Consider the following 13,557-nt stretch of genomic DNA (forward strand, 5'->3'; position numbering starts at 1 on the left):
TTAGCAAGGGACAAACAGAAAGTATAAATAAATCTTTAAAAATTCCTATTAACAATTTTAACTATTATTTTTTATGAATCAAAAACCATAACATCAAAATATTTGTCAGTCAGAATGTTAACTTAGCCCACTAGGATTTCATTTTTTTAAATGTACTTTTTAAGATGGAGAATGCTATGCCGTGGAACTGAAGATCTTTCCAGTTCAAGTACCTAGTGTCCATTCAATTTGTCACTTCAACCAATCAGATGGGAATGGGGCTTGTGCGGGGGAGAAGGGCAGTAAAGAATCCTGATTTTAAAAGAGAGCGATGGGAAAAAGATGTGGTGCTCAAAGGAGGAGAAGGTGCCAGAGGAGTAAGGGGAAAGACCAAAGTGTCATTTGGTGAAAGGGCCAATAATTTATAAAAGTTAAATCACAAACTTCTCCATAAACTTCTCTGGCCCATTTTCTAATCAATTTTATATCTGCTGTCCTCTATAGAGAATCGACTGAATTCCTACAGCCTGATGCATGCACGAAACCTGTGGAGCAACATGCTTATGTGCCAGTCCATCCCAATCTTCCAGGATCCATTCTGATCACTCCATGCTCTTCTGCACTCTCGCTTGCACAGGCTTTCCACTTGGGGCCTGGCCCACATTACCTGGGATGCTTAAACCCAAGTATTTACCCATATCCTTGTGCCTTTCACTCAGAGTATTGGCAGCTCCTCAGTTTCACATTCTTAACATTGCTTCAACTCCTTCCAGAATCCCAGCTACCATAACATTTCCACATATTTCCTCACCCAGTGGCACCCAAGCCTTGTACCAACCACATATGTGCATCCAGACTCATTCAGTTCCCTACACTGCTAGGCTTTGTAGCACTAAAGAACATTGCCAAATTGAACTCAGAACTAAATGTCTGGCCAATTTTCCTTAGGTACAAAATGTGCCACTGAAATAAATATGATTGTGACTGTATGATTAGCTTAACATAATGACAGAAACACAGGTGGCAATAGAGTACTTTGAACATTCATAATCTTAACTATTGGCCAAGCAATTAACCAACAAAAAAAGACACTGATAAGTTTAATGTGTCAGATTTCTTCTGAATAACGTGGCACATCCAACCCACATAAAATAATTTGGTAACATTTGTCAAAAATGGACACAGCAAAATGACTTAATAGTGATTCCCTAAAAGGGTAGAATACTAATCTGTGTGATTCCCAAAATACTCCCAAATACAGGGTATTACAGAAGACAATCAAAGAATGTATGTGAGGCATACAGAAAGAGAGAGCGAGAGAGAGAGAGAGAAAAGAGTCAGCGGCAAACAGAAGAGAGAGAGAGAGAAGGAAAGATAAATAGCGGGAAACATGCAAAAAAGAGAAATGGGGCCAAACATCCATGGCCCTCCCAATGTGCCTCTGCCATAACTTCCGTGCGAGGGAGCTAGAATGGAATGGATGAAAATCAGGCCAGAACTTGAATAGGTTGAAAGATCCTGTATTCCAAACCTTTACCATGAACCTGACCAATTGTAGGCAGAGGTACACCTGGTGAGACTAGACATACCATGCCGACCACCAGCAGAGGTTGGGCCCACCTGGGAGATCCAGGCTGAGATCCTGACCTGGCTGCTGAAGAGGAACTACATATATATGTAAAGTGGTCATGAAAGGCACCATATAAATCCAAGTTCTTGCTTTTTTATAATGTAACCCCCTTACAAAGAGGGCTATTAGGAGCAGTTTCCTTCTGTTTTCCAGGGAGAATCCCCCCAAAAACTCAAGCCCGACCAGCCAGACTTTCTGACTTCTTTCCTGCACCCCTAGACACACTCCTAATAGTTTAGATATCTCCACTGGAATGTAAAACGGAGGATCTCCCCCAGACTTTAAGCTGGGCCAATGTCTGAGGTCCTGAAAGGGTGTAATACATACTTAGACCAGAATCCACCCCCCTCCCCCACTCCCCACCAGAGATTTTGGCCACAAATACACTGACATCTAGTCATATACAGCCATCATTATCTGGGTGTGTGGCAGAGGGATTTGGGATGGGGATCCATTTACACTGGGTCTCCATTATTGTTTTCGCTCCAGTGGATAGAGGCAAAGGTGGATGTTTAAGCTAGCGAATGAGGTGCCGATCAAGCGGGCTGCTTTGTCCTGGATGGTGTCGAGCTTTTTCAGTGTTGTAGCAGGTGCACTCATCCAGGCAAGTGGAGAGTATTTTGTGATGCTCCTGACTTGTGCCTTGTAGGTAATGGAGAGGCTTTGGGGAGTGAGGAGCTGAGACCTAATTTTCATAATATTCAACCGAGAAAAAAAATGTCTTGGTCTCATATTAACATCTGATAGGCAGGTTACTTCCTAAATATTAAAAATATATCCTTACCAGGAATTTCCCTTTGCTTCCTTTTTTGGCTCCTGTAATGTTCCATGTCCCAAGCTTGCTCCATGAGGTCTACTTAGGGCAGGACTCTTAACTGGGATAGCACTACTGCTATTACTGTCAATTGTAGTCTTCCTAGGAACTTTGTCTTCAGAGCAAAAGCTTGCATGCCGTGATAACTGAAAGCCCTGAGCTGCCTGCATGATCTTCTTAGAAGGATAACTTTTGTGTCGACCAGGAGGAGAAAAGATAGGATCTGAATAAGAAGGGAGAGAACAGATCTGTGGGCTGCTCTCTACACTGGACACTTGGCTTGAGTGCAGCCACAGGGGCCAGTTGAACGTTGAAGCATTTGCTGATGCTCGGTTTGGTTTACTTGTTGTATTTTCTTTATGGCTATGAATGTTCTCAGTAGGCAAAGGCTTATAGTTTTTCTTTCTCTGCCAGATTACATCTTCTCCAGGCCTAGAGTTCCCACACACATGGGCGTCACTTGTGACTATATCCTTATTGCACTTTTGATCTGTGTTCTTTGACTCTCTGTTGATGTCCAAGGAAGGGGTTCTATCAGCATTTAGGGTCTTCCTACAAGTCTCCAGTTTTTCCTCGAGGAGTTGCCTGACCTCTTGACACTTCAACCAGGTTACATTCCACATCTTCATCCCTTTAGTACTGTTTAAGCTATGGACCTGGCTCTTCCTCTGCTGAAACTTTTCCACAGAGAATTCTGTAAACCTCTGATGATAACTCTCGAGATGCTCCAGCATTGCTTCACTACATATTGTAGAGTTACATGCTCCCAGCTCGTTCAAGCAATATTTACAATCCTCTGCAAACTTTGCAGCCTAGCAAAAGAGGACACAAATGCAATGAATGTTAGTAAAAAGGAAAAGACTGCAGATACTGGAAATCTGAAAGTGAAATAGTAAATGCTGGAAACAGACAGCGAGCACCCGTGGAGAGAACAGGCAAACAGAGCTTTGAAACGTTCACTGATCTGCTCTCTCCACAAATGCTGACTGACCTGTTGTAGATTTCCAATACTTTGTTATTTGTATAAAATAAATTTGACTGTGCATTATAAAATTATACAACCATATCCTTAATTGGTTTCCATGGGCTTCTACTAGCCATTTGTGTATATATTTGCAGTCTGCAGTCTGAGGATGCAAGGATTTGATCTTCAGACACATGTAAGGTGGATTTGTCACTTGCATTACCCACCACATTAAGTACCAAACAAATCACACACTGAAAAACATACAGACAGTTTACCCGATTGTCCACTGTAATTTTGGCAAAAGGTTTACGGAGACACCAGAGAAATGGGGCAAAAGCCATCTAGTCCGTTTCTCCAAAGTTTCCGTAGATCTTCCGCCAAAGTTACAGCAGACAATCGGGAGAGCCCACATGGAAATTCAGCCCCCTATTATCTGTTCCACAGCAAAGAGTGCAGTTATGTTGAGCAGGGAAAGGTGACGTGAGTAACCAGTTACCTAAAGCGGCCCTAATATGACGTTGTGTTATTCCTAATTATTTCATCATTGTTCACTCCACCCTCCACTCGTTCTGAAGGGGTTGATTCTTAGCTATGGTACAATTCTATGGTCGCTGGCCATCCTTTGGTTCCTGACCCAAGTAACCATTCTTCAGAATGAACGGGAGACTACTTGATCATGTGTAGATCACAGCTGAGCTTGATCACATCCTCATCTGACATTCACACACTTTCTAGCCAACAGTCCCTTTGTGCCAGCAGGTATTATTCATTTTGACCTCCAGCTCCCATGACTGGCACTAATTGGTTTGCCAATATCTGAGGTGATGTGCTTGGAAGAAGAGGAATGCCAGGCAGATCCGGCTGCCCATAAGGTGTGCGGTGCCCTACCACCAGCTCAGGCACTCCTGCATCTGCAGCAGGAGGTAAAGTAACCTCGTTTTCACAAATAATGCGCTTACGTTCCTGGGTTGGGTGGGCCTCTGCGCTGGGCTGCACGTCTAGGCCTTGGACTGGAAGTGTTCGTTCCTCCGGGACCATCAGGTACTTTCGTAAAATAAATTTGGATTGTGCCCATTAGATCTTATTTAGCTCATACCTTTTGTGACATCATGGGAAGAAGCCCAGTAAACATACCATTTATTTTACAGTCCTTTGAGTTAATGATTATCTTGATACAAACCTTTTCACAGTAGGTGTACAAGTTAACCAGGGCCTCCAATTCCACCTGCCGTCTCTTTGCTCTAATGTGAAAATTGTTCAGTCGTACTTTGAAATCTTCCACCATAGCTTTGAACACTGAAAACTCAGGATATGAAAAACCGTCCAGTTGGTCTGCTTTTTGCAACAGCTCCAAGCCCTTTTTGTATTCCTGCTGTAAGGTATAATTGTGATAAAATTGAGGAGGTAAACAATACTAATTGCTGGATTCAATAACAATAACTTGCATTTATATAGTACCTTTAATGCACTAAAATGTCCCAAAGCACTTCATGGGGGCATCTTAAAGGAAAATTTGACACCGAGCTACATAAAGACAGGTGACCAAAAGCTTGGTCATAGAGATAGATTTTCAGGAGTGTCTCAAAGGAGGAGAGAGAGGTGGAGAAGGTTAGGGAGGAAACTCCAGAGCTTAGAACAAAATATTAGGTTCTTTAAACAAAATATTGCCCTATTCCCTCCATTCATTTTGTGCCATCATTAAATTTTCATCCATATTGTTAACACATTTCATGTAGCTGTTATTAATCCACTCAGTGACCTTTGGCTTGTAAATCAGGGTCTGAGTGATAACATACATGAACTAACTGTCTAACCTTCGAGACCTGTTGAATAGAGTATGTACCAATCTCACAGATCAGTTCAATAATTCACACAACAAAGATGTGTTATAACATCAAGTCTGCCCATCAGATTATTAATGGATTCCTAACATGAATTTTGATAATTTCATTGGCTTGTATTTATATTAATTATATCAAATAAATAAACAAGAATTCTGAATTTTCTCTCAATTAAATGAAATATTCATAAAGTTAACAGTGCATTTCCTGTGGATTCTGTCCATAATAGTGTTACGGCATCATGGAAGAACATAAGAAATAGGAGCAGGAGTAGGCCATTCAGCCCTGCTTTCCATTCAGTAAGATCATGGCTGATCTTCTACCTCAACTCCAACTTCCCACACTATCCCCATATCCCTTGATTCCCTAAGTATCCAAAAAAAATCTATCGATCTCTGTCTCGACTGCGCATCCACAGGCCATGATTGCAGAAACCATTTAATTGGTTATTTCAGATCTCCTGTTCTGATTGCATTGGTTTCTGACAGTGTGATTGCTAGGGGAATACTTGTTGTTTAGTATGTGATTTTATTTTGTGCATTGTGCACATAAACTGACAGCAGCTGTTTCCATTTTAAACAATCAATGGAATCGAGATTGTTCATATCTGGAGTGAAATTAGCTCGGGGAAAATCATTTGTAATGGGGACTTTCTCCTGGGTTTAACAATTAAAAATGCAAGATTATATTTTCTGATTGGCACTGCTCCTGTACAAGCATGGTTGTTCTAAACCTTTCACATTCATCTTTAGCACAGGTATTAACCCATTTCAAGTAAATCATGGCCAGCCTTGAATACCTTATGATTGGTAAATAAGCACTCAAGCTCTGGGAACACTCAATATACAAAAGTGTTATCATTGAGGAAATGCTCACTGTACAATAAAACATATAGGTACAGTCAATTGAAGCAGTGCTAAACACTTACTGTGGCCAACATAAAGAATCCATAGAACGTTTGCTGCGTTTGTTGTATGGCATTGAGTGAATCTCCATTTGTAACTGAATCCTGCAAATATGATTCACCTTCACAAAGAAGCCAGTTGTTTTGCTTTAGAAGGAACAAAGAGATAATGAAGAAACAATTCTCGAATTATCAACTTAACTGTCTTAAGTCAAAAGCAAAATAAGGCGGATGCTGGAATCTGAAATAAAAACAGAGAATGCTGGAAATCTCAGTGGGTCAGGCAGCATCTGTGGAGAGAAAAACAGAGTTAAGGTTTCGGGTCGATGGCCCTTCGTCAGAATTGCCGAATGTTCGAAAAGAGCACATTCTTAAGCACTGAAAGGGGGAGGGGAAGAAAGAACAAAAGGGAAGGTCTGTGATAAGGTGGAAGGTAAGAGAGATTAGAGAGAAAAAAGGGATGATGGCCGAATTGAAATGGTAATGACCAGACGTCAGAATGTGCTCTTTGCGAACATTCAGCAGTTCTGATGAAGGGTCGTCGACCTGAAACATTAACTCTGTTCTTCTCTCCACAGATGCTGCCTGACCTGCTGAGATTTCCAGCATTCTCTGTTTTTATGTCTTAAGTCAAGATTGAGTTAAGTATTTTATAAATCAAAATCCAGCAACTCTTGCTGGAATTATAAATGGAAAATGCTGGAAATGCACAACAGGTCCATCAGCATCTCAATAGATCTGCTGAGTATTTCTACCATTTCCTGCTTTTATATCAGATGTCCAGCATTTATATTTTCTTTCTTTTGAGTCTTACTGGAAGTTAATCCTGTACTTTTATAGCTTATAAAATAAGACTGCTGGCAGATAGTGCCTGGGTTGAAGGGAAGATGCATATCCAGTGGGGCAAAAAAAATTAGATGGTTCCTGGGCCGTTTTGTGATCACTGGTTAGGCCACTCATCCCCTGGTACAAATAGACAGTGCTTGCGTGGTGTACACTCCCTCCATTTGTAGCTTGAAGTTGCAATTGGGGTCCTATGTACGTTACAGGACTCCAATTTACATCACACAAGGAGGCTCCCACCTGATTCAGCTGGGCGTCTGGACCATCCTTGTAAACCTCGGGGCAAAATGGCAGTGGGTGGGATCAGAGCTGTAACAGGGCAATAAGTGCAGCACTCGATTTTAGGGCCACTGTTGACCAGTCTCCTGTGTGGCGGACGCTGTTAAAATCAGCCCTAATATCTAAAGTCCCTCCTTTCCCATAAGCTTTCCTGTCCCTAATAAATCTATGCTGTATGTCCTCCAAAGCATTAATGTCATTTCCAGAATTGAGTGCCCAAAAGCATATCTGTGGGCTAACTTTTACCTTGTATAATTTGATTATATCTTTTCACTTGAACTCTATGCACCTATTTATAAAACCTAAATAATTTCTAGCCTTTTCATGACCCTATCTGCCCTGTACTCAAACGTTCATGGAATTGTGTGATTTAATCCTTCGGTCTCTCTGTTCATTCATACTCCTTCTGCATCTTTTCATTGTATATTCTCATTTTTTGTTGTTCCTCCCGAGATGCATTACCTCTTACTCCAACACATTAAATGGCATTGAACCCTTTGCTGCTGGCCTAACCTCTTACAAGCCTCCTATGAGACACTTTATCAAACATCTTTTGAAAATCCATATACACCCACCTCTATTGTATCCCTTTTATCTATCCAATCAGTCACCTCTTCAAAAGGCCCTATGAAATTTGACAGATACCATTTATAGCAGTGCAGGAAAATATACCCCATTCTGTGGTGCTGATGAATTGCTAATCCCAAACCTCTTTAAATTTGACCTCCAGTGTCCTCAGATGCTGCAAGAACTCTAGGTGCTGCAGAGACTGATTGGACCTCATCACCAGAGTATGGACCCTCTCCTCCACCATATTGTAGAGAGGTGTTACTGAATCAATGGCATCCCTGCAAATAAACAAAAGGAAAGATTACACATTATGTAAGTGAGAAGTTTTAAATCATATATATTTACAGTACTATTATGGCAATGGAGCTTACATGGCAAACAAGTTGCAATAACATAGTGAGCATGAATGTGTATCCCTGTATACAAATACCAGGTTACTGGTTGGCTAATGATATTGCGTGAAAAAGCATTACTGGTTTGAAGAAATATTGGCTGGAATGTAGATGGTTAGACCCGCCAGGAGTGAGGGGGGGGTGGGGGGACAATAGAGTGCAGGAGGAAGTCTGGGTTAACTCCATAGTGTGCGTGCGACATCATGGGCAGGTTCCCCGCCTGGAAGTCAGCCTGATTGACAGGATGGGGCCGGACAGGGAGCGCTGGACAAGAGGCCTCCACCCCAGGTAGATGTGAGCCCCGACCTCAGGGGAAGAGGGGAGGGGGGAGTTTCCAATCCCGGGGTAGGGGAGATGGATCCCAGGGGTTGGGGAGGTTAAATCCCAGGGGGTGGGAGCTGATGGTGGAGAATCTATCAGGGCCGTGAGGAAGCATTCCTGCTCCGGGCCCACAAGGATTGCTCCCCGAGGCTGTCCTCCCCTCAACCTCGGCCGGCCACTGTTAAAGCAGAGGCTTGCAGCCTCATTATAATATTTAAAGTGCCAGCCCCACCTCCTGGGAACAGGTTGGCTGCCTGTTGCCTGGACCCCCTCCCCCCCCCAACCCCACCCCCGTCCGGCTTATGTAAAACCCGGAGGTGGGTGGGTTGGGTTGGGATTTACATCTTTAATACTTTAACCCTCCCCCTCCACCCGGTTTTTGGGGTTAACATTCCTCCCATTGTTGCAGTTTTCACTCTGCTTATTTGAGCTCAGAGTGCCATTCATCCATATAGTCTTTGTTGTGGAATTGAAATGAAGAACACAGATGGGAGAGAACTTTCCCGTCCCCTCTTTGCCCTGGCGCTGGGCAGGAGCACCACAGGTAATCCACTTGTTTAGAGCACAATGTGATCCGCTTGTTTAGACCCAAGTTCAGCTTGCAGTCCAAAGCCATTCCATGGCCCAAGAACATCTGTGACACAGACCCGCCCCTCCATTTTGCCTTGCTCACGAGTCTCCCTCAGACCATCCAATCTGAGGAGGGCCCCAGAACAGCCCCGACTGTTGTGGGTTGCCCCTGCGTCTGGGTGCCCCATAGCCACCTTGTTTCCCTAGTAACACTGAGTCAGTGAAGGAGCAGGCCCAGCTCTCCTCCTGGGGAAGCCCTGGAAATTCCTTTTCTCCTGTATGTTGTGCCCAGGAAATGGGTGTTCCCCAGGGCAAAGGTCAGGAAAATTGGCTTCCATGTGTACAAGCTGTCACTGGTGTGACCCTGGAGTAGGCCATTGGCCAACACTCTCAACTGAACACAGGAAGCACGGGGGTGAACATCTGAAAGGAGTGCAACATGGAATATAACGAAAATAGAGCATTCAGAAGATCACCTATTTGGATCGGATTTTATTTCAAATCATCTTTTTCATGCTGAATCCTCTATTCCATTAAATTTAACCGTTACATCCTACTTTATTGATTCCTTTAACCAATACAGGAAGGCTCCAGAACAAATTCCAAAAAATCACCAACAATCTTTCAGAGTTGTTGATGTTTTGATGAAAATTACATCTGCAGCAGCTTTATATCCTTGCCTAACCATTTCAACACTAACATTCTTACCCCGTAGGAAGTCACATATTCTATGGGGTTTTGTCCCTAATATGAATTGTAGAAAGGAAGATACGGGGAACAAATTGTAATGCACTTTTCCATATTTTTCTCTCTGATCTTTCTCCATGTCTCTTTCCAGACTGATCTGCCTGGATAAACCTTTGCTTGGTCCTGTTTCAGTTCTCACAGACAAAGTCAGGAAAGGCTGCTGGGAAATGGGGCTATTCCAGCTTCCCTCAAAAAGAAAGAAACACAGACTTGCATTTACATAGCCTCTTTCACGACCACCGGACATCTCAAAATGCTTTACAGCCAATAAAGTACTTTTGTCGTGTAGTCACTGTTGTAATGTGGGATACGCAGCAGCCAACTTGCACAAAGCGAACTCCCACAAACAGCAATGTGATAACAAAAGCAGATTATCTGGTCATTATGTTGAATGAGGGATAAATATTGGCCAGCACACCAGGGGTAACTCCCCTGCAGTTCTTCAAAATAGTGCCATGGGATCTTTTACATCCACCTGAGAGGGCAGACGGGGCCTCGGTTTAGCGTCTCATCCAAAAGACGGCACCTCCCTCAGCACTGCACTGGAATGTCAGCCTAGATTTATGTGCTCAAGTCTCTGGAGTGGAACTTTAACCTACAACCTTCTGACTCAGAGGCGAGTGTGCCACTCATGCTATCAATTAATCTATTCTCTGCATTGGTTTCAGAGCACACCATAAGTTACATAAGAACATAACATAAGAAATAGAAGCAGGAGTAGGCCACTTGGCCCCTTGAGCCTGCTCTGCAATTTAATATCATGGCTGATCTGATCATGGACTCAGCTCCACTTCCCTTCCCGTTCCCCATAACCCTTTACTCTCTTATTGCTCAAAAATCTGTCCATCTCTGCCTTAAATATATTCAATGACCCAGCCTCCACAGCTCTATGGGCACAGAATGCCACAGATCTACAACCATCCGAGAGAAGAAATTCCTCCTCATCTCAGTTTTAAATTCTGAGACTATGTCGCCTAGTTTTAGTTTCCCCTATGAGTGGAAATATCCTCTCTGCATCCACCTTGTCGAGCCCCCTCATTATAAGTTTCAATAAGATCACATTTCATTCTTCTGAACTCCAATATGTCTAGGCTCAACCTACTCAACCTATGCTCTTAAGTCAACCCTCTCTTCTCCGGAATCAACCTAGTGAACCTTCTCTGAACAGCCTCCAATGCAAGTATATAATTCCTTAAATATGGAGACCAAAACTGTAGGCAGTACTCCAGGTGTGGCTTCACCAATACCCTGTACAGTTGTAGGACTTCTCTGCTTTTATACTCTATCCCCCTTGCAATAAAGACCAACATTCCATTTGCCTTCCTGATTACTTGCTGTACCTGCATACTAACTTTTTGTGTTTCAAGCACAAGGACCCCCAGGTCCTTCTGTACTGCAGCACTTTGTAATTTTTCTCCACTTAAATTATAATTTGCTTTTCTATTATTTCTGCCAAAGTGGATAACCTCACATTTTCCCACATTATACTCCATCTGCCAAATTTTTGCCCGCTCACTTAGCCTGTCTATATCCCTTTGCAGATTTTTTGTGTCCTCCACACAATTTTCTTTCCCACCCATCTTTGTATCATCAGCAAACTTGGCTACATTACACTCGGTCCCTTCATCAAAGACATTAATATAGATTGTAAATAGTTGAGGACCCAGCACCGATCCCTGCAGCACCCCACTAGTCACTGTTTGCCAACCGGAAAATAACCCATTTATCCCGACTCTCTATTTTCTGTTGGAGCGAATCCAACTGTCTGGTGTCACTCATTTGCAACAGAGAGCAACAGCATGACTGAATGGGCCACCATGGGTGCAGATTGGACATTTAAGGAAGAGATAGACAGATCAGCAACACAGAGGAAGATTAGACGAGAGGGAGAGCTAACAGGGAAGATCAGGTAAGCACTTAGGAGGGTTATGGGGAAGTAATAGGAATGAGAAGCACCAAAGATTGGACATCAGAGGCAGTGAGTTAGGAAGGGGAAACCATGGAAGGTAAGTGGAATAAACTACACAAAATGTAATTATTACAGGTGCACTTGTATAAAGCCTTAAGCACGACAAAGCATTCTACTGCACTTCATAAAAATGGCTTGGCAGAATGGAGCTAAAGTCAGTAAAAGTGACTGAAGATGTGCATAAAGAGATAGATTTTGAGCAGCCATTTGAAGTTGGAGGGTGATTTAGTAAGACGGAGGGGATTAGGAAGGGAACTCCAGAGTATAGGGCCATAATGGTTGAAGGCCATGCCATCGATGGTAGAGTGGAAATGGGTGGGAAGAGTACGTTGAAGCGAGCTGAGAAACAGAGCTGAAGGAGACTGCAGAAGGAGCGAGATGCTGGGGAGGGATTTATAAAGAAGAAGAAGGATTTGAAAATCAATTCTTTGGAGTGTGAGAAGCCACTGCAGATCACCGAGGACAGAGGTGATAAGTGAACAGCGGGGGATAGAAGGTGGTTGACACAGTTGTGGACAAGGTCCAACTTATGTAGAGTGGAACCTGGGAACTCGGCAAAGAGTATTTGACAAGTTGAGCCCAGAGGTGACAGAAGTGAGAATGAGAGTTTCAGTGGCGATGGCATTTTTCATTGTTTGTAAAAACTTCCAAAACAATAGTTTTGCAATTGATAATTATATTGACATAGATACAAAAAAGGCTCTTATTAAAAATAAACAATCCAAAAACTCCCTTCAAATGTTAGAATCAAACACATCAGGGTTCCCACCTGTAGTCCTCAGAGAAGCTGAATCGCGTTTCCTCCTTCTTGAGTCTGGCAAGGATTGCTCCACCTTCCAACTGTAAACTGACCAATCGGGTATCTTGCAGAACATGCTTCATCATCAACTTGTGATTACTGATGCAATGAATAACTTCCTTTAAGCAAAAATGAAAGATAAAATTGCAGAAAGGAACCGGTCACAAATCAATTAAGCTATTGACACCTGCAGTTTACATTTAGAATAGCAAATCTACGGCAATGTTGCAGCCTGGTAATATGGCGATTGAGATGCAATTGTCCCTACACAGCATCGCAATTCAATCTGAAGTCACAAAATGTGATCTGTGTCCAAATTCAGGATAAGATGTTGTTTTCTCTCTGATACTGGTGCTTCATCTTTCACTTCTCCCCTCCCCCCTGTCAGCTGGCGAGAGAACTGCCAATACATGTAGGAAAGGACCCGCGTACATATAGGAAAGGACCATGTACAGAGAGATTTAAAACATCTAAACATGTGGGCATAAAAGCTAAAGAAGATATAGCAAGGAAGTTAAGATGAACCTTTACAAAACACTGTTTCGGCCTCAACCGGAGTATTGTGTCCAATTCTGGGCACCGCACTTTAGGAAGGATGTGAAGGCCTTAGAGAAGGTGCAGAAATGATTTATAAGACTGGTTCCAGAGATGAGGGACTACAGTTACGTGGGTAGACTGGAGAATCTGGTTGTTCTCCTTAAAGCAGGGAAGGTTGAGAGGAGATTTGATAGAGGTATTCAAAATCATGAGGGGTCTAGACAGAGTAGATCGAGACAAACTGTTCCCATTGGAGGAAGAGTCGAGAAACAGAGGACACAGATTTAAGGTAATTGGTAGAAGAACCAAAGGTGACATGAGGTAAAGCTTTCTTACACAGCAAGTGGTTAGGATATGGAACACACTGGCTGAAAGGATGGTGGAGGCAGATTCAG

General features: G+C 42.9%; 1 protein-coding gene across 1 annotated transcript in view; it reads right to left on the reverse strand.

The window, feature by feature from the left end:
- The window catches only part of LOC139277517 (pleckstrin homology domain-containing family G member 4B), a 176,355-nt gene that overhangs the window by 39,840 nt on the left and 122,958 nt on the right, over window positions 1-13,557 (reverse strand). Inside the window, exons 10-14 of the mRNA XM_070896064.1 lie at window positions 12,596-12,744; window positions 7,967-8,105; window positions 6,160-6,282; window positions 4,571-4,762; window positions 2,394-3,235 (exon numbers count right to left, since the gene is read on the reverse strand). Coding sequence (XP_070752165.1) covers window positions 2,394-3,235; window positions 4,571-4,762; window positions 6,160-6,282; window positions 7,967-8,105; window positions 12,596-12,744 — 1,445 coding nt within the window. The remainder of the gene's footprint in view (window positions 1-2,393; window positions 3,236-4,570; window positions 4,763-6,159; window positions 6,283-7,966; window positions 8,106-12,595; window positions 12,745-13,557) is intronic.

Source organism: Pristiophorus japonicus, chromosome 12 (assembly GCF_044704955.1).
Source record: "Pristiophorus japonicus isolate sPriJap1 chromosome 12, sPriJap1.hap1, whole genome shotgun sequence".
In the NCBI taxonomy this organism is placed as follows: Eukaryota; Metazoa; Chordata; class Chondrichthyes; family Pristiophoridae; genus Pristiophorus; species Pristiophorus japonicus.